The sequence below is a fragment of the Merops nubicus genome, unplaced genomic scaffold (assembly GCF_000691845.1).
Source record: "Merops nubicus isolate BGI_N331 unplaced genomic scaffold, ASM69184v1 scaffold27216, whole genome shotgun sequence".
Lineage (NCBI taxonomy): Eukaryota > Metazoa > Chordata > Aves > Coraciiformes > Meropidae > Merops > Merops nubicus.
In genome coordinates, this window is record NW_008614810.1 from 25007 (window position 1) to 45822 (window position 20816).

Below are 20816 nucleotides of genomic sequence, written 5' to 3' on the forward strand. Positions count from 1 at the left end.
AGAAGCATCTCTTCTTGCAGTGCCGAAGAGACAGGCACAGGAAAGCAGATAATCAAATACCATTGGTTGAGTAAGGTGGGTAACTGGAGTAAGGGATCAATGGGAAATGTACTTTTATATTGTAAAATTCTTTCGGTTTCCTTACATCCCTTTTATTGTCTGTGAGAAAAATGCTGATGGGTAGTAACTAGGCAGAAAGAAGTCCCATAATGACCTTTCATCCTGCCGGTTCACATCTTACTGCCTGCTGTATCCTCTCTTCCTAGTATGGATTTTCTGTGTTGGCATACTGGCCACTTTGGTGTAGTTCACTGTGTTTTACAGTGCTGGTGAAAGTGGTAAGGAAGAAGTCCTGTTAAGCCCCAAATACATTCATTTTCTTTATGGTAAAGGAATGGTTGTACTCACCTTCATACATCTACTGTCAATTGGTTTTGTTGACTCCAGGCTTAACCTCCCTTTATTTCCTCCTTAGGTGGAGGAAAGATTTAGAAAAACTAATCAGGGCTCCCCTGAAGCACAGTCTAAACAGATGGGCAAAGTGTTGGAGCCACCAGTGCCTTCAAGATCAGAGTCCTTTTCCAATGGAAACTCAGAACCTGCTCAGCCTGCCCTGCAGAGGCCAATGGAGCCTCAGGTAAGTGCCCAGAAAAATCTTGGTGAGCCTGGGGGAAGTGCAGAAGTCCCAACATGTTCCCTTTAGATTTGCAGATCTTGGCACTTAGAAAGTCTTATGTAAAGGGTAGCAGTTACACAAAGCAGCTTATCCAACAGACCTTCACTTGGTCTGGCTGTGCTTATTTTATTGATAAGCTGATGGATTTGTGGGTTTGGTAGTTTTTTTTTTTTTTTTTTTTTTTTAATATTAGAACTGCTTCATTCTGTTATTATCTGTGCAGTAGTGGAATGTTTGTCTAAACACTGGTGACAGTTGCAATACACTTTTACAGTTCTGAATTTGATCTGTGCAAGATATTTACTACCAAAGAGAATACTCAGGAAAGAAGTGAGCTTGCTTGCCTTTTTAAATTCTTGCTAACTAAACAAGTGGTTTTTAATACTATGAGCAATACTTCAAATAGATTTACAAAACATGACTAAGAAAAGCAAGTTTGTTGTCAGTAAGCCTGCAGTTGCTAAAAGGAGCTCAGTACTACCCCTGAAAAATCAAAAGGAGGTTGAAAACACTGAGCTGCAAGGCTGGTGTAGTTCTGTTGTTAGCTATTGAAGAGTCTCCAAATCTTGGCATCCATATCTGACAGGAATAACAGCATAGATTTAAAAAGTAACCTTTGTCTAAAATTTAGATGCATAGCCCATAAATTCTGAGCTATTTAGATATGCTAAATTAAACTGCATAGTTCTGCCTTCAGTCCCTCTGTTTCCATGCAGAATTTTCTTCTCCCAAATTAAGTCTGTTGATGACAGTGTAAGCTAAAACCGTCCCTGACTGTGACTAGGTATTGAAACTCATTTGGGCAACAGGAGAATTTGAGCAGACGGGAGAGTGGGAGAAATCGGGACAGAACTTCATCTCTTACTCATTAATTCCTGGATTTGATTCAAACCTCTATGACTATTTCAAAATATTGGACTTGTATCTTCATGCTCTCTGTGCCAGTTACTTTTAAAAAGTCTGGGTCTTCCACTCCTATTAGGGATAATCAGGCTCTTCAGCAGCTGTGTGTATTAAAATTGAGGAAATAATAATCATATAAAAACAAATACAACCAGTCTACTGAAACTCAGACTGAAAGCAAAATTTTGCTTAATTACTAGTGTGAAAACTGTGTGTTCCTCAGTTACGACCTTGCCTTCTCCTTAGTTTCAGAAATTAACTCTGAAACACAGATTTATGCACCAGGAGGGAGTAGGCTGAAGGGTCAGTGTGGATTTCAGTGGAAATCCCATCCCAATGGAGTTCTAACTCTGGAGTCACTGTTGTGCCTTCTTTCAGTACGTGTAATGGAGTATGTGTGCGTGTACATGTGTGCTTAATTTGTGTATAAATATGTATATATGTACAGTACATGGTACATATATGGTGTAAGTATAATATGCGTTGTACATATGTATACTATAGACAATATATATTATGGCTTTTTTTATATATATTGCAATGACTGTGAAGGAATAAAGGCTTTTGTGTTATGGTCTTTCTCCAAACGTTTGGAACTGTATCTGGTTCCTGAGTTCATTAGGTAACGTGACTGTCTGTCAGTCTGCACATTTTACAGCGTTCTTGAATTTTGTGTTTCTTCAATTGGATACCCACTTCAAACTTCCCAGCCCACCACTGCTGCCATGAGACCTGACCAAAGCCCACTGGAGACCGAGGGGTGGAAGGCGACCTCTGTCTTGAGTGGCCTTTGGTCTCGGGCTCATGGTGCAGATATGAGACCCCTTTTCTTCTGGGCACCAGTATATGTGTATGTGGAGAGCTCGTCTCACCAAAACACGCCGATGTGCTGCATTTGAAGTCTGTTACGTTCTTTGGGTGCTTGCCTTGCTTTGAAGTGCATTGATTCCACCCCACGCTTACCTAATGCCATAACCAATTTGTCTCTGCCCGCCCCACCTGCCTTTATTCTGTGTTAATTGGAAAGCCAGTTATACTGAGCGCATTGAATGTTTTATGTTTTGTTTTCTTGTAAGGTACAGTGGTCCCATCTGGCATCTCTCAAGAACAATGTTTCCCCTGTCTCGCGATCCCATTCCTTCAGTGACCCTTCTCCCAAATTTGCTCATCACCATCTTCGTTCCCAGGACCCATATCCACCTTCACGCAGTGAAGTGCTAAGTCAGAGTTCTGACTCTAAGTCGGAGGTACCCGACCCCACCCAAAAGGCTTGGGCTAGATCAGACAGTGACGAGGTGCCTCCAAGGGTAAGGAGTAGAAAGACAGATGTGTGCTATTTTTTTTTTAATTATGAATTATTATTTTTTTAAGGATGTGATAACCTGGGCACTGGGAAGGCCGTGCCCTTGTGCCAGCACTGGTAACAGTATTTTGGAAGGCAGATTATAATGTAGGTGTTCAGTCAATGGGTTAATGATAATCAACCTTAAGCACAATATTGAAGCTTCATATAAAATTGGCAATTATTTATAGAATGCAGCTATTTCAGAGAGACGATTTATTATGCAAAGTTAACAAATCATTACCATATTCAGGAAAGAATTTAAAATATCCCTGAGGTTATTGCTCAGAGTTAATTTTCCTCTTCATCTGTTAGCAACCCAAACTATGAATCATACGCATATTTAAAATTGAGATGGAACTGAACAAAAAGGAAACATTCAATATATTTCCTCCTCCCCTTCCCCTCTCACCCCCCACTTCCCATCCACTGGGATTTGCTTCTTCTGAGTATATTCTTGCTCCCCCACCAGTCTTTGCCTTCTGCTGATCCATTCCCAGGCATTTGTTTGGTTCCCCCGAGCTTTTTTCTCCTAATTCTCATGCTGTTTCAGCAAATTGCTTTGTGCCTCCCCTGCTTCAGTCAAAATGCCATATTCTATTTAAGTGTCTCAGTAGTTGGAGGGTAGCAGGGTGTGTTTGTGTTCGTGTGGTAGCTATTAAGCAGTACTTAACGTTCAGACTAAACTTTGAGTTCTCTTCAAAATCTGAACAGCATCCCAGCTAAGGCTCTTGGTTTTGTGGATGTTTGTTTATTGCTTTTGGTCATTGATGCTAGCTCGGCCTTAGAATTATGTGCTGTTAAAGTTAAGAAGTTAAACGTCTCCTGTAGCAGGAGAAGTTTAATCTTCCTCCTCTCCATGGGTTTAACAACCTGTTTTCTCTCAAGGTACCTGTGAGAACGACGTCCCGCTCACCGGTCCTGTCCCGCCGGGATTCTCCACTGCAGGGCAGTGGGCAGCAAAATAACCAAGCAGGTCAAAGGAACTCTACCAGGTTTGTAAGCCTACGTGTCCCCACCTGTTTTGAACTGGAAAGAGGAGGCTCATGGGAAGCCAGAGACCTTTCGGCATTGTTTGTTTACATGAAAGGAAGATGAATTTAGATTCCTTTTCAGTAATGATTAATATTAATTTCCCTTCATATAGCACATCTGCCAACAGATACTGGCAAAATTTCTTCTTCCCTCTCCTCCTGTGAGTTGCCTGCCTTGTAACTTTGGCAATAATTTCAAAATATGCTTCAGATTTCTGAAAAAATATGGCCATTCATGAGTATCTTGCCTTTTGGTGCAACAGATCATGTTGGGTGTACTGTGGGGATTACTGGCAGCAGAAGTGTTTGCAAAATCTAAAGTGATGAGGTCTCAGAAACCTTCTGGCCTCTCAGCCAGAACCAGGCTTTTTTGGAGGGGGAAAAGCATCCATGAGTGGTGACACAGGGCATCTGAGGTCAGGAAGGGGGAGAAATGGGCTGCCTCCAGAGCTCAGCAGGGCAACATGGGCAGACCACTATGGAAGTGGCTCACTAGGCAGGGGTGAGGGCATTCTGAGAGGGACAGGCAGTGATGTCTGTCTGTCTGTCTGACTGAGAGGGTGGCCAGGGCACTTCCGAGCTGATTTTAAACCTGCTGCATGCAGGCTCAGAGAACTGTCTGCTTCAGATTAGATAGGTAAGAATGACAGGTAGCCAGTTCCAAAGAAAAAGAATAGCTTACACTCACCTAAACATGGGTGGTTTTTTGTGTTGTGTTGTTTTGTTTGGCTTTGCTTTGCTTTGTCTTGTTTTGTTTTGTTTTTACCATCCTAAATAAGGTACCAGGTATTTCAAAGGGAGCCACTGCCTGAGTTGTGAATTATCACTGATGCCTTCACCTTTGTGTTATGTGCTCTTTCAGATGAGTTATTAGCAAAACACTGAGGGAGAGCTGATGTTTGAGTTTAGAGACAGGGATGTGAAACCCAAGTGTGTGATGGAAGCTTTCTTCCCTCCCCTGATGCAGCAATATAGAGCCTCGCCTGCTGTGGGAAAGGGTGGAGAAGCTCGTACCGAGGCCGGGCAGCGGCAGTTCTTCAGGTTCAAGCAACTCTGGCTCACAGCCTGGCTCCCACCCTGGCTCTCAGAGTGGGTCTGGAGAGAGGTTCCGGATGAGATGTAAGTCCTCCCCCCACCTTTCCTAATGCCACTTTTCTGAATTGACTAAGTTGTGAAACACTCAATAATGAACGTTGATAACCCTCACTGGGGAACCTTTGAGCGTCAAGTATCAAAGAAAGGTTAGCTCCCAGTACCCTTCAGCTGTACATCCTTGCTTAGGGAAGGCAGTGGGTGCAGAAAGTGTAATGAAAGTATTTAATTGTTCTTTGCTTCACACCCAGTCACTGCTGCATTTTCCTATGTGCAAACAGCCCAGTCTCCATGTTCTCACAGCTCCCTTCCTCATCTGTGCAAGGGCACGTTCTGATGCTTCTTGCCTGTCACCTTGGTGGCTGTTGATGGTGTGCAGCCTGCTATGGACAGGCCTCAACTGGGCTACATTGGATGCTGATGCAGGCTTTACAGCTTGTGGCCACACTTGAGTTGCCCTTTTTTGATTTACAGCTGTGTGACAGTTTACTTTGACTCCAGTCCTAGGTCAGCTGCACCTATACAGATTACAGCTTACAATGGTTTCTTTTGTATAGTCCTTCAGGGGCAATGTAATAGTGATCTGGTGAAACTTAAGTCTTGCTATGAGGCACCACTTGATGGTCTTCTCACCGCTCCTCCCCACTCCAAACCAAAGTAAGAAAACATGTTTTAGCTTCCTGCTTAATCTGTTCTGTTCTGTGTTCCTTTGGGGTCTTGACACGTGCAGCATCATCCAAGTCGGAGGGTTCGCCATCACAGCGACAGGAAAGTGCACCTAAAAAACCTGAAGAGAAGAAGGAAGTCTTCAGACCTGTCAAGCCTGCTGTAAGTTGCATCCGCTTTCCCGTCTCCCCTCTCTTTCAGGTAGGCCCAGAAAAAGTCCAGTGTGAGTTTCCTTTCACGGTGCCATTGGGGGTGAACTTCAGCTAGAGTTTGTACCTGTGGGCCCAGCAGCATGTCTTGGGTTCTGCAGTTGCCTGCACACGTCACAGTCACTTAAACCTTAGAATCTGCTCTGTTTCCGGAATCGATTTCTGCTCTCTGGTCTTCCTTCCTAACCTTTGCCTTTCTCTCTTTCACTCCTGTGCTTCCTTCCTGGGGCTGGACCAATGATCGTGCACTTGACCTGAATGTTCCAATGCTGGGCTGAATGGTGCAGGGAGAAGTGGTAAGATTCTAAACTTTTGCTATTGTCTGTGAAAGATTTCTGACCTTATCTGGCTGCTGCTGTGGTTGATTACGGCTCTGTGTCCAGTTGAATCTGGGGGATCACAGTGGGTTTTCATGGTGTTTCCAACTTCCCTTAAAGCTTTTTTCTCTTGCTAATGATATTGTACTAGCACCCAAATCTGTCAGTAAGAGCTGCTTTCTTAAAGAAACATAAAGCTTGGTCCTTTACTTCTGATAGTATAATGTGTGAAGTATTTGCCACAAACTGTCCAGCTAAATAAAGCACAGCTATGCAACTGAGAGCAGATTACACTGACTGCAAACCTGCTTTGCCCACAGTTCAAGCTGCAGACAGAAAAGCAGCTGCTGTCCCATCCTGTTTGGCAGTTGTGTGTGACTGAGCTGGTGCTAATGAATCTGACTTCTCAAGTGACCTCCTTAGCATGGATCCGTGCAGTTGGAAATGGGTCAAAAGCTTTCAAGGAGATCAGCTCTCTGTGACTCTGCCTTGGATCTTTCTGCTAACTTGCTGCCTAGATCTCTTGTGGTGGATGCTATTAACCTGCAAAGTTTAGGAAAGTTGACTCTTGACAGTCAGCCACTGTGTGAGAGTGGGTCCAAGTGCTTGTGTATGTCCTTCAGATGCTGTGAAGGAATAAACTGAGGTACAACCAGGACAGTTTTGGTTCAGAGTATGCACATTTTTCTACAGTACAGCAAGGCCTCCTTAGGCTGACTCTTTTGGTGCTTTAATTTATCAGAACATGAGTTTTGGTAACTATCAGGGATGAATAAATCAAAGGAAACAATACTGCTGGGGCTATGGAAACACAGCAGTGGACAAGTGAGAAAACTGCGGCAATAATCCTGTGGGTTTGTCATGCAAACTGTTCTCCTCTCTTCCTTGCAACATCATTTTTTTCCTCCCTCTCCCACCAGGATTTAACTGCATTGGCAAAGGAATTGCGAGCAGTCGAGGATGTGCGACCTCCACATAAAGTAACGGATTATTCATCCTCCAGTGAGGAGTCAGGGACGACAGATGAGGAAGATGATGATATGGAACAAGAAGGAGCAGATGAATCTACTTCTGGGCCAGATGATGTCCGAGCAGTGTTAGTTCTTTTAACAGTGTTTTGCTTCTGTTTTCCCTCTTAGGGGGTTGAAAGAAAAGGTCGTTGGGTATTTTTGGCTTGTATGTTAGTTCTTTCAGCTTACAACAATTTATGAGCAAGACATAGGAGCCTGGTATGTTTACATTTTCAAACACTGAGGGCAATCTTTTAAAAAAGTAGACTTCTAATATGTCCTTTCCCTCTTTTCCCTTTTTTAATACAACAAGAAGGGATGTTTGACAAACTCCTGATTTTTTTCTTTTTTTTTATAGAGAAGCTTTTCTAGGCAAGTTATTTAAATACTCCACTCTGGTCACAATATGAAGTAATTCTGAGCGTGCCTTGGTGCAGGCAGCTAAAGCTAGGGCACGGGTACTGCTATCTCACTCCAGTTATTTCTTGTCCGGCAAACAGGTCAACGTTGAATTTGAGCAATGGTGAAACAGAGTCAGTGAAAACCATGATTGTCCATGATGATGTGGAGAGTGAACCTGCCTTGACTCCTTCTAAGGAGGGCACCTTAATTGTCCGACAGGTATTGCTTTTCCTTCCCTGTGCAGTGCTGCACCTTTTCTGTGCTCATTAACCCACTCGCTCATTCACCCATGCTGTTTCTACATTATGTTTGTTGTTTGTATTATCGAGACACAGCAGTAGTGAATTTCAGATGAGCAAGATGTTTGATGCATGCGAAGAGAAGAGTAGCCCTTCACCCCTTGCTTCTGTTTTGCATGCTTTCCAGTGACACCCATGGCAGCACCATGCAGAGTACCTCAAAGTCTGTGAGAGAGGGGGGTAGAAAACTCAGGTGTGTGGAGCAAATACCTGGAGCAAGAACTTAGTTTAGTTTTACCATAGAACCAAACGTGGCACTCAGGAGTGGGGCTGGGAGGGAGGCTGGGGGGCAGCATTCAGGGTTTTTAAAATTGTTTTGAACCTGCAGTTGAGGGCATACAGACCACTCAGATAATATACACACACACACGTACATACAAATTCATCCAACAATTAGTGTGAGGGAGTGGAGAAGCAAAATAGGTGTCGAGGCAGAGAACGTGGACAGAGCTAGAGCACTGTGTTGTTGCCTTTGATTCTGAAAATATTGCATTCCTGTGCCTCTGAAAGATAATGACTCCCTGCTTTTAAATGAGCTCATGTGTTAATGAGTGTGCTAGCTTATAGGAGTTTCCTTGGTAATCGCATTTCTGAATTTCACAACTGAATGCCAATTTCTTAATTGAGCCCTCTGGTTTGAAAATCAAGATTTCATGCTTATTGTTTTAAGTAGTCAGCTAAAGGCATTCGCCAGACAGTCCAAACTTATATCTCTACAGGATTTAAGTTAGTTTTAAACAAAACAATAGGGCAAGAAGTCTTACCCCACCCCTAAAAATGTGCTTGTCCTCATTGAGGTGGCTGACTTACTGGCGCAGGTACTCTGCTGTTCATGAGTGGAACTGGCTGTGCAAGTCAACCCCACGAAGGAAGCTTTTGCCTCCCAGAAGAAGTGGGAATTTGCTGAATTCTAGTAGCTCTGCCCACTTTCCCTTTCCATCCAGGCATCAAGGCATGGATTTTCAGCTTATATAAATAAATAAATGTTGAAAGGTAGGAAGAGAGTGAGGGAGAGAAGGAGAGAGGTTGTTAGGGATATAGACCTTTAAGCAGCACTTGAGCAAGACAAGTGTGCCTGTTTTTTCTACAGAGTACAGTTGACAAAAAGCGTGCCAGCCATCATGAGAGCAATGGCTTTGCCGGTCGCATTCACCTCTTGCCAGATCTCTTACAGCAAAGCCATTCCTCCTCCACTTCCTCCACCTCCTCCTCCCCATCCTCCAGCCAGCCGACACCCACCATGTCCCCACAGACACCCCAGGACAAGCTAACTACTAATGAGGTATGTCTTACACCACAGCTGGCTGCTTTCGTAGGGCTATAGCAGCGTTGCCTAGTAGCTAGTTCGCAAAGGAACTCCAGCCAATCTCCCCTGCTTTTTTTTTCTGTCACCTTTGTTCCCATCCCCCAAATAACACATTTCAGTTCTGTGTAAGAAGCCCTTAACTCTAGAGCAGTCCCATGCCAAACTTGCCAGTTTACTATTTTTGCTTCCTCTTAGTCAGTCATTAATTGCATGGCATTCGTTTCAAACTAAACTTGACTACTGCATTTTCAAGCCAATACTCTTTTATTTTTTTTAATTCTGTTTGATTCCAGGAGCAGGCTAATTGCAAGCAGTGTTCCTCTTAAAAATTAGTGGTTACTTTTGGCTTTGTCAGTAAAGGCTGGGCTAGCAGCTCCATACGTGTGAGGAGCTGCTTGTAGAAACCCACCCTATGGGAGAGGAAGTGGCTGTGGAGAGATTTTGCTCTTTAAAGCTTGACACGTGGGCTGGGTGAACAAATCAGGTGCTGCCTGGGAGGGTTGTAAAAGCCTGGGGTATTGTTGGTTTGGAATAATAAATGGGGGAAAATCTTTGTTTTTTTTCCAAGTGTGCCTGTACTCTAAGAAGCAGCTATGTACAGATGACTGTTCTCCACCAGTGCTGGTTGTGTCCAGGTGGAGAAGTGGGGCTGTCCTAGGCTGATCCCCAGGATGGTGCCTTCCCTTGCTGACCTAGTGCTGGTGGGCAAGCCGGGTCCTTCACACGTGTGTAACCCCTCACAGCAGAGGAGATGCACACGTGAACATTCCCGACTGGCTGGCCAGCCTGGCTTTTGGGGAGAGCATTCTTCTGTATGAAACAGGAGTGGTAAAGGAGGAGCAAAACTTGGTGGAAAGAAGCTGCTGCTTCTCAGGGTAGCACTGTCCTGCCACGTAGGTGTGCCAGTGGTGTGATGAGGAGGAGAGGTTGTGGTGAGCTGGGTAGGCTGAGGGCAATGCACGTGTTTACCACGGGATCAGAACTGCTTCTGAACTGTGCAGCAGGAGGGTGGGTGGGAGGGTTTCCTCCTGGAAATTTGGACAGCACAATACTTAATTTTCAGCTATGCTTCATTGGTCTTTGATCTCTCTAAAAGCACACTCTTGTAGATTACGGAGATCAGTTGATTGATCCAGAGATATGCTTGCTCATTACTTTGATCTAAGCAATAAACAAGCGGGTTCAGCTAACTCAGTGTGGGAAGTGGAGGCTGTGGCAGTGCCTGGTGGGGAGGGAGCTTTTCGGTCTCGAGCTGTACAGGAGAGTGATACACTCCTAAGACCCATAGCTATTTTTCCTGCAGAGAGAACAGGCTTAGAAAGATCAGAGGTTGATGATTAGTCAGCGACAAAGAAGTGTCTCTAACTATATCTGCATAAAGCTGAGCAAAAACCCAGTACTGCTTGGTAGAACTTACCCACATGCACACCTTTCACCTTATATATATGTACTTTTTGTTTTTTCACTTGTCCCATTCTGCTTCAGTATGCAATGTTGTCACTATAATACTAAACTGGCAAGGGTTTTTAAGTCATTCCATTTCCACTTTTAACAGTTCATTGTTTCACTTGTCTTCTTCCTTTCGTTATGTTTTTTCATGTTTAGACCACGTAACTCAGCAAGCACCAGTGATTTTATCCACTACATATTCATAGCTCCATGTCACCGTTTGCTACACCTTCCACACTAATGAGCCCCTTTGTTCGATACAGGTTTAATATGTTGCTTTGTCAAATAAAGGTGGAAGAACCTGCTGCAGCTTTCTGGCAAGAGGCTCAGGTTAAACAAAATAGGGAGTAGGAACAGTAGTGGACATTGAAACATAATCCATCGTAGAAGTGAACGCTTGGTCCCAGATGGCCCTCATTCTGTTGCCCAAGCCAAAAGATCAAACTTCATGACATATTAAACCAGCTCACTTTAGGACATGCTTCATAAATCCAAAAGTTGTAGGCAGTGGACAGCTTGCAGATAAGACAGAATACATACATTTAAGCAGATTTTTAAAAGAAGAGACGTTCCCTTGCTTTGTGCCTGATTGTAGTGGCCAGTCCTGAAAATCTTCGCTAGCAGCTGAGGTGACAGGGACGATGACTTAGGCAGTTACATTTTGCTGTCACATGTGCAGTGTGCATATGTATCTCGTTCAGGTGTGGTGCCTGCAGTGCGTTGTGTATCTATACAGGAAGTCTAAACGCTTGGGGAGGCTCTGTAGCATAATTCTGTAGCGACTGAAAAATGTTGGTTGTTGTTATCCGTGCTTTTTATTGTCATTAATATTAATAAAGTTGAAATTTACATTGCAGACTCAGTCCGCTAGTAACACACTCCAGAAACACAAATCTTCCTCCTCCTTTACACCTTTTATAGACCCCAGATTACTACAGATTTCTCCATCTAGTGGGACAACTGTGACTTCTGTGGGTAAGTAAAGTAGCTGAAGATGACAATTGAAAAAGGGTTCAGTGACTGCAGTGGCTCTTTAAAGTACTTACAAATGTCACCATCATGCTTTTTATTTGATTTGCAATGGATTGCATAGTTTATTTCTTTTTCCATTTACATTTCTTACAAAAAGAAAGACTTGCTCAATATTCTCAGTTACTGATTTGGGTTGTACGGTGTAAAGAATGTATGGCTGGAATTTAGCACCTGAGGGGTATTACATACACTTTACTTTTCTCTTTTTTCAGTAGGATTTTCTAGTGAAGCAATGAGGTCAGAGGCAATAAGGCAGGACCCCACCCGGAAGGGCTCCGTTGTCAACGTGAACCCCACGAACACGCGGCCGCAGAGCGACACGCCGGAGATCCGCAAATACAAGAAGAGATTCAATTCTGAGATTCTGTGTGCTGCCTTATGGGGTAAGGCAGACCTGTTCCTTCCCTGCCCCCTGCCCTTCTCAAGTGCAGGCTTGCCAGTAGGAGCTTACTGTCTTAGAGAATGTGTCTCTGAAGCCTTAGCTGGTCCTCTGCATTTATTCAGCTCTTGTTGACATCTTGTTGCAAGTGCTGATTATTGTTATCTTCTTTACAGCATGTTGCTTCTGCTTGGATATAATTTCCCACTGCTCTCTCTATAAATACAGATACATAGCATATATAGATGTGCTTATGATGGCACAGTTCAGGTGTCTTTCAGCTGATCAGAAATGTCCTTTTCAGCTCTCTCTAACCCCTGCTAGCATATCTCTTGCAGCTTTTAGGAGTTTGTAGTTGTCTTATTGTACACCTGGTGCACACAGCCTGTTTCTTTTGAAAAATAATAATATTCTTGAGTCTCTTGCTAATGTATTGTTGCAGAGCTTGATTAAGATGTATTTTGTAAGATGACGTTCCACCTCAGTCATCAGTCTATGTGGGAAGGAAGAGGCAAAAGAGAGGGACAGGAGGGACATGTTCTGGTGTGTCTGCAGCTTGGTTTCATTAGGGGTGGTTAGCGCAGAGAGAAGCTGGGTATAGGATGTCAGCTGACCAAGTGTGTCTGGCCTTCTTATCACAAGGGACAATTAACACTGGTGTCAGACAGTCAGGATCCCACACTGGTGAAAGGCCTAGAGCAGTGTTTGTTGCTTGCTATGATGTGGACTTGCTGCTGTAACACTTAGCAAGTTTTTCTCTGCTCTGTCACTTCTTTCTTGGCCAGAATCTATGGGGCCACCTGAATTTTTTCATTAGCTAGATGCTGACAGCTGATGATTGTGTATATTACGTGCATACTTAGCTAGTATCACTAAACTTAACAGACTGTGAATGTACATGTCTGTCATTTTAAAAACTGAAGAAGAGAGCTGGCCATTCCCCTGAGTCACACGGTGACTGTATAGGTAACAGAGTGCACTTCTTTACCTTTTCACATCTCTCTTTCCAAGGCCTTAGTTCTGTTTTGGGGTTATTTCCATCATTTCTTGTTTCTCAGAAGAGCACTGTTGTCCTGTCCTACTTGCTTGCAAAGCCTTATCATTTAAATAGCTGTCCCAATACTTTACCTTCCTCTCTGCTGGTTTCTGTGTTTCCAGAATTTACCAGTAAGAATTTTTACCTCAGTGTTATTTCTGCATTTATTCATATGAATAATTCCCTGGTGAAATGAAGACTTGTGCAGATGATCTCCAGAGGTCCCTTCCAACCCCTAACATTCTGTGATTCTGTAATTCTGTGAAATGTAAACTTTCAGGCTGTGCTAGGGAGAAGGCAGAGAGGAACGGTATGGGATCAGGAAAGATGACTCATAATCTCTCTGATCTGCCTTGTTTTGCCAGTGGCAATTTGTGTTAATGGTTTTATATTTCTTTGATCTATGTGTATGACTGTTACGGTGATTTAAAGTATAGGTGTGAAATCCTAGAGGTGTTTTACAGCTGTAACAAAGCACTTCTTTGTTGAATGTTTGGGGCCAAACTGATGATGATGATGAAGCTGGTGCACATGGTTATTTATTGATAAGGTTTAGCTTCCTTGACTCTTAAGCAAATTAAGCCATTTCATGGTGATGTTTCTTATGCAAAAAGAGAGGGCCTTGTTTGTTTTGCTTTGTCTTTACCAGTGGTGAGGCCATAATATCAGGCAGGCTGCTGATTGCATTAGGTCTTTGATGCTGTTTCTTCTAGTTCTGAGTGGTGAAGTTGATGTTGATGACATGGATGCAGTAGCACAGATTTTTACACCCAGCCTCTGCAGAGAGCTTGTACTTTTTCAGGAAGCTTTTCCATTTGTTTGAAAAACCAGCACTGCTTAATTGTAGGGTGGTGTTAGAAGATTTCTGCTGGCTGTGAATAAAGACAGAGCCTGCATTTTAAAATACAAGCACTGCTTGCCACCACCATAGGACCTCATTAGTTTAATGTCAAAATGCACATAGCTAAGGGAGAGGATCGGGGTCGGGTGCCCACGTAACTCAAAGCAGAAACAACTGCTCCCCAAAAGCAGCAGCAGAAGAGACGAGAGCGGAGGCAGGAGCAAAGAGGGGAAGGGACCCTGAGGGAGCACAGTCTGCATGTGGCTTGCTTTGAATTGTAATCCATGCTGGAAAAAATACAAAAATACAAGTTGAAGCTGAATTACTTACAGCTTCAGTGGGTGGCTGCTGGACCTGCAGGAAGGAGGCTGATTGCTGGGCGCTCCCGTAGCCGGTTTGGTGCTGTAGCAGCTTGTGCTCAGCCCTGACCCTGAGTGTGCCTCACTCCCCCTGCTTCCTTCCACTGCCTCCCAGCCTGAGGCTGTCTCCCAGTATGGGAGATGGTTGATGTAACATGCCCCTGGGGTGAAATGCCCCCATGGGGGCTGTGGGACAGGATCCAGCAGGTGCAGAGCCGTGTGGGGGCTGCAGAGGCAGGAGGAGGGCAGGATGGGGATGGAGGAGGTGTCAGCAGCTGAAGGAGAGCCTGGGAGGGTGGCAGGCCCTCTTCCAAAACAGGATCTGTGCCTGCTGGCATCCATGGGCTCTCCTGCCTGGATGAAGCAGAGGAGTAGCAGAGCAGCAAATGTGAGTTGGAGAGACATCACGGTTTCTGGGGACTGCTGGGACCTTTGAAGTTTCCTTACTGAAATGGCAAGAGAGAGGAAAACCACAGATGTGTGATGGTTTCCAACCTTCCCATGGCTCTGTCTGTTTTTCTCATCCATCCAGAGGCTGTGGTTTAGGTAGTGTTCCTCATCCTTGTCACCAATGCCCTTTTGCAGTACTGTGAGAAGACATGTCGCTGCTGTGGATGGAGACCACACAGATACAGAATCCTGTGCACTGGGCCCATGTGGTGCATTGGAGAAGGTTCATTGTGGGATGGTCCCAGATGATAGAGCCATTGGCACCAGTATAGTTCTATATGGGGATTAATTGTCTAACTAGGGATTAAAGCTGTTAAGCAATATAGCTATGACCATCTTGTGTGAGTTTTGTTTTTCTTATTTCATTATTTTATTATGCTTAAGGATGACAAGTTTTACATTGGGATTACAACATAGAAGTCTAACAGAGTCAAGCATTTGGTTTGATTTCCATTCCCTGTACTGTTTCTGGCCTGTCTCTGCACAATTTGTGAGCTCCTGCACTGAAACACTATTGCAAAGAAATGCTTATGAAACGGAAGAGTGATAATATAGTAATGGTTTTTTTTTAAAAAAAACCCTTAGTCTCGTATATATATATGCACACATATATTTATTACTAAAAAAATATACTTGGTTTTAAATACTAAGGTTTTCTGGACTCTTGGGGTGTGTTTCAGTGGATGTTTGGACCTTTGTATAAAGAAACTGTCCTACTGACTTTTCTCATCTGCATTTGCTAGACCTTTAGGAGACATCTGTGGAAACACAGGATTGCTATAATTCCTCTAGTTTTAACATTCAGATGTAAAAGAATGTTGGGAGGCTGGGGACCAACCCTGTGCCTATCCTTTTACAGGAGGGCTGCACCACAGCCTTCTTCTCCCAGTGGGGACCAAACCCCTACTACTGCTTTTTGCAATGTCCTTGTCAAGAGCATCCTGTTGCCAACACCACACACACGCACATCCCAACAGCTAATATATCTCTGGAATACATAAGCTTGGGTACCACTTTGTGTCTCACCCCTCCTCCAAATTAGCATGCCTTTTTATGTGGGAACTGGTGCTTTAGAAAGCTCTCCATGTTCTACCTGTCTCTCACCCTCTTGAACACTGCACTTTGGAGTCAGTAGTCACTGCAGGCAGGTGGTGTAAAGATCTTCTACATCATGAGATCTTTTAGGATGCAGGCAGCTGAGACCAAACCAGCAACGGTTAGACCTGCTTGAAACAAGACAGTTGCTACATCAAGCATCAGTTCAACAGAGTGTGTGGAAAATGTGCCTACTAACTTGGATCTTTGGTTTTGTTTCTTCTAGGAGTGAACTTGTTAGTGGGCACTGAAAGTGGTCTGATGCTGCTAGACAGAAGTGGTCAGGGGAAGGTTTATCCGCTCATCAATCGAAGACGATTCCAGCAAATGGATGTACTTGAAGGGCTGAATGTCTTGGTGACAATTTCTGGTAAAGTTAACTGTTCAGCATGACTTTTTCCCCCACAGGGCATGGCATGGCAGAAGGCTTTCCTTGGCAGCCTGTGTGTTGAGGGGGAAGTCCTGACTTGACAGTGGTCATTGGGTTTTCCATTGTTTCACCTCTCTGAGTCTACAGTTTGTTTCTGCAAGTGGATCATTTTCCACACAGCACTCTGTGCCTGCCTGACCCCTGTCCTTCCTCCTGTGGGATGGCCTTTAAAAATGCTGCACGAGTTTTGGGGAAATGTCTGGCTTTAATTGTTCAGTGTTTGGGAGCTGTAAGTTAATGCTTTGTGAGGTTTGTAAAAATGACATTCTTGCCCTCTGTCATGATTACCTTGAAGCTGACCTCCTTCTAACCAAAACATGATTTGCTACTTGGGTTTAAAGATGTGTTGTGTGTTAAAATCTGTAGAATGGGAAATTCTCTTGCAAAGCAGGGAAACAGGAGTGATGTGCAGTGAGTGTGTGTGTGTTTGCAGGAGAGTAGAACAGTGTGTAGATGATGTGGAGCTTACCAGCATGAGAAGGCAGATTGGTGCAGCTTTTGGCCTTGTCTCTCACTAGGTGCAACTGCAGACAGCAAAGCAACGGGAGATGAAGGGTGGTGGTGATTGTTGTGTTTGTTTTGTGTGTGCTGATGAAAAATATGTTTTATGAAGCTTGAGGTTCCAGACTCTTTGGCTCCAGAGAGTTATTGCATAAGGTTGTCCTGCTGTTAAGCAACTTGATGTGGTGTGCTGTTAATCTTTCTTCACAGGTGTTGTTCAGCCATTTACCTTCCTTTTGTTTTGGTTTGTTTGTGAAATCAGCCTTTGCTATGCTGTGCATATGTGACAGGGAGAGGATGTTAAATGAGGTTTCTCGCAGAGGCCCCTGTGTCGTTGTTCAGAGGCAGCCAAAATTTTATTGAAGCTCCAGAACCGCTCGGACTCCCCTGGAGGAGCTCTGGGACTCTCCTAACACTGGTGCAGAAGGGCACACACTTAGACAATTTAAAGCCACTTAATGCAGTAGCAGTGTTATGGTACTACAGGTCCAAAGAACTGTGCTGGTGTCATCAACATGGGATTTCCTTTCTCTCTAGAACAACCATATTTTATTAACCTGTCATTTGCTGCATTCTCAGCTACAGCTGTGCTGTGAGATCTTTATAAAGAAAAGATTAATCAAGGAGGGTTTAAAAAACTCACAACCTCCTGTGTGTCCTTTTGATGTCTAATGCTGTACATTAAAATGTAAACCGTTTGAGAAGCACCACTTGATAGTTTATTCTGTAGGAGACCTTGTTAAAAAAAAAAAGGATATAATCCATCTTGTGTAAAATCTGTTGGTTTGCAGCATGGCCTGCACAGAGGAGGAGTGTGTGCTTCAGTCTGCTGGGTAATTGGTTTTGGGTTATTGACGTTTGCGTCAGTCACGATCCGAGTACCTCCATGCATCCGTTTCTTTGTTTCCTAAAAAATATTGCTTCCCCTGTGGAGACACGCTACATTAACCCTTGCAAAATCAGCTTATCTTTGGCTGGCTTCTGCTTTCGCCTCTGTCCCATCTCCTCTGTTTCACGGGAGGTTACTGGAGTACAAGGCAGGAAAGAGGCATCTGTTCCAGCTGCAGGGCAGGGCTGGGGGAGCATGCTCAGCAGAACCATGAAGCTGTCATGCCCAAGTTCCCCCTTACGTCCTTCTTTTAGTTTCCGTGCTGCAGTTCTCACTTTAAGCTTCCTTCATGCTGGGCTTCATGTAATATGTTTTTATTTGTGGTGAGTTGCTTCACCTCTCCAGGCAAACTAGGAACGCTGAGAGGAGGTTGTGTTTCTGCAAACAGGGGTTTTGGTAGGCTGGTTATGGAGCTGCCTCTGACCTTCATGCCAGGACTGCTACTGTTTCCCTGGGTGCATTGTTCAGCTCCCTGTGGCACACTCAGTTGCATGTTCTCTTGAATTTTTGGGGGAGTGCTGACCATGGTGAGGTTTGAAAGGTGTCACTGCGTTGTGCAAAGGTGCTGCAGTGCACTGAGATTCAAGGAGGTTACCACCTAAAATTGTTAATATGTATACTCTTCAGTCTGAAACCCTGAAATCATTTCTTCTCCCAATTTATATCTGAAATACAAAACTTTTTGACAACAAAGCTTTCGATACTGACATACTGAGCTGTGGCAGCTGGTACAAGAAAGATTTGCAGGTCAAAGCAGAGTAGTTAATCAGTTCTTGAGTTTGTAATTTTGGGAGGCAAAATCATAGTTCTGGCTGCTCAGGTAATACAGAGTCATAAAAATGCTGGAGGAGAGAGCAGCGACGTGCCTACAGAACATGTTCCACTTGTGGCTCCCTGAGGGTTTTGCAGCCCAACTGACTGATGGTGGCACTCAGGAAGGTAGGGAGAGATGACAGAGTAGAAGAACTGGTTGAAATCTGCCTGCTTAATAATTAAAAACCACAGCAACAATAAAAGCAAAAACTCAATATAGGAAAAAGGACTTTGCATTCAAAATGATGTCTGTGGGAGCATCGGAGCCAGGAGTTCTCAGAGCAGTCACAGCCTGTCAGGTTGGTCATTTGATGGCTAGAGCAGAGTTTTCGTCCTTATTTCATGACCGTAACAATTAGGAGGGGAAAAAAAAAAAATCACATTTTAAAATGCTCTTTAAATTGACTTTTAGGAATTTACAAGCCGAGTCTAATCCCCCCTCCTCCCCCCCAATATGAACATTAAGAGCAGCATAACTTGTTGAAATACTTGCATAGCCATGTTTATATAACTAACCAGTCCTGCTCTTTTCATGGCAGGCTGCTGAAAGGCAGAGGAATTTCCTGTCTTCTGACTTTCCTTGTGGTCTAGACACTGAAACACAATGGAAACACACTTGAGAGATCTCTCTGTTGTTGTTTTGAAAAACGTTTCTGGTTGGAGAGAAGTACCCTGGTGCACATCATGTGAACAACAAAAAAAAATTAGCCACGTGCTGGGAAATTCCCATGTGTGCTCTTTGTTCCCAGTCTTCAAGTTTGACTAAGCTACTGGGGAAGCTGAAGCTGTGGAAGTATCTGAGAGAGAATTTGTCTGCTGGTGGACAGGGACACATGACGGTTTTAAAAACATTCAGTGCCTTGTACTGACCGTGAGCCCTCTGAACTCTTCCTTGCCCAGAGCTGCAATGCTTCTGGTCTGGACTATGTTCCCTATTTTTCAGTGTTACTGAAAGGGCCCTTGTGGCTATGGCTTGCAGCATATTCCTAGGAGGACCTTTCCTTGGTCAGATGTGGGACTTCTGGGAATATTGTTTCCTACTGTAGTTCCTTTTCCAAAGCTTTAGAAAGCTACAGAGTGGTGGAGCTTTTCTCTTTCTTGAAACATGGCTTAATAAATATGAAGTCAGGCAATAAATCAGGGTGCTCATCTACTGCCAAATCTGCTGCCACATTTGTAGTGGGGATAAACAAAGACCAGTGCAATGTTACTTCACGCTTCATTTTGTGCCATCAGAGCATAGGGGCTTTTAAAATTAAATAGCAGGTCCACAATTTGAAAACGGGTCTCCAATTCCACTTCAAATGTGAGCTCAGTGAACAGATTTTTGATTTTGAAACTGCCTCTTTTTTTCCTCCTGCCCTTCCCCCCATCCAAATAATCATCAAAAGATTTTTTAGACTGTTTGCCTTTGTAATGCAACAGCTTGTGGTGCTGGAGTCCGTGGAGCAGCCTGTTTGCAAGCTGTGCTTCCCCTCATGCTGCCCCAGCCCCTGCAGCTGCTTTCCCCGAGGGGCAGCTCTGTTAGGGGATCCCCTGCCATCAGGGTAGGGGCTCTGTGCCAGCCCCAGGACCCCAGCGTGGAGCTGGCTGGGCACAGCAGGATGGTCTCAGTGCTCGGGCTTCCTGTCCTGCTGTGACCAGTGTCCCCTGGTTCTGTATGCCCGTGCTGTGACCAGTGTCCCCTGGTTCTGTATGCCTGTGCTGTGACCAGTGTCCCCTGGTTCTGTATGCCTGTGCTGTGACCAGTGTGCCCTGGTTCTGTATGCCTGTGCTGTGACCAGTGTCCCCTGGTTCTGTATGCCTGTGCTGTGACCAGTGTCCCCTGGTTCTGTATGCCCGTGCTGTGACCAGTGTCCCCTGGTTCTGTATGCCTGTGCTGTGACCAGTGTCCCCTGGTTCTGTATGCCTGTGCTGTGACCAGTGTCCCCTGGTTCTGTATGCCTGTGCTGTGACCAGTGTCCCCTGGTTCTGTATGCCCGTGCTGTGACCAGTGTGCCCTGGTTCTGTATGCCTGTGCTGTGACCAGTGTCCCCTGGTTCTGTATGCCTGTGCTGTGACCAGTGTCCCCTGGTTCTGTATGCCCGTGCCTGTCTCTGACATGGGCAGCCAGCTGTGAGCTGCTCCATCAGCAGGCAGCACGTGGAAACTTCAAGTCGCTCAAGTCCATAGCTGGATGTGCTGGCAGGCTGCCGGGGGGCATCCCGACCCCTCAGGGCCCCTGCCCCACGGGGCAGCCCAGCTCTGGCTGCAGTGCAGCTCAGCCTCTCTGCCTTCCAGCCCCAC

The 20816-nt window shown here is 44.6% G+C and overlaps 1 protein-coding gene across 1 annotated transcript in view; it reads left to right on the forward strand.

Annotated features, from left to right (window-relative positions):
• Positions 1-20816, forward strand: part of MAP4K4 (mitogen-activated protein kinase kinase kinase kinase 4) — a gene marked incomplete at its 5' end in the record, with an annotated part of 54698 nt that overhangs the window by 23519 nt on the left and 10363 nt on the right. The window contains 12 exons of the mRNA XM_008942359.1: positions 476-637; positions 2656-2886; positions 3810-3916; positions 4923-5074; positions 5778-5875; positions 6210-6218; positions 7160-7335; positions 7750-7870; positions 9041-9232; positions 11563-11680; positions 11953-12120; positions 16124-16267. Of these exons, the coding sequence (XP_008940607.1) occupies positions 476-637; positions 2656-2886; positions 3810-3916; positions 4923-5074; positions 5778-5875; positions 6210-6218; positions 7160-7335; positions 7750-7870; positions 9041-9232; positions 11563-11680; positions 11953-12120; positions 16124-16267 (1678 nt within the window). The remainder of the gene's footprint in view (positions 1-475; positions 638-2655; positions 2887-3809; positions 3917-4922; positions 5075-5777; positions 5876-6209; positions 6219-7159; positions 7336-7749; positions 7871-9040; positions 9233-11562; positions 11681-11952; positions 12121-16123; positions 16268-20816) is intronic.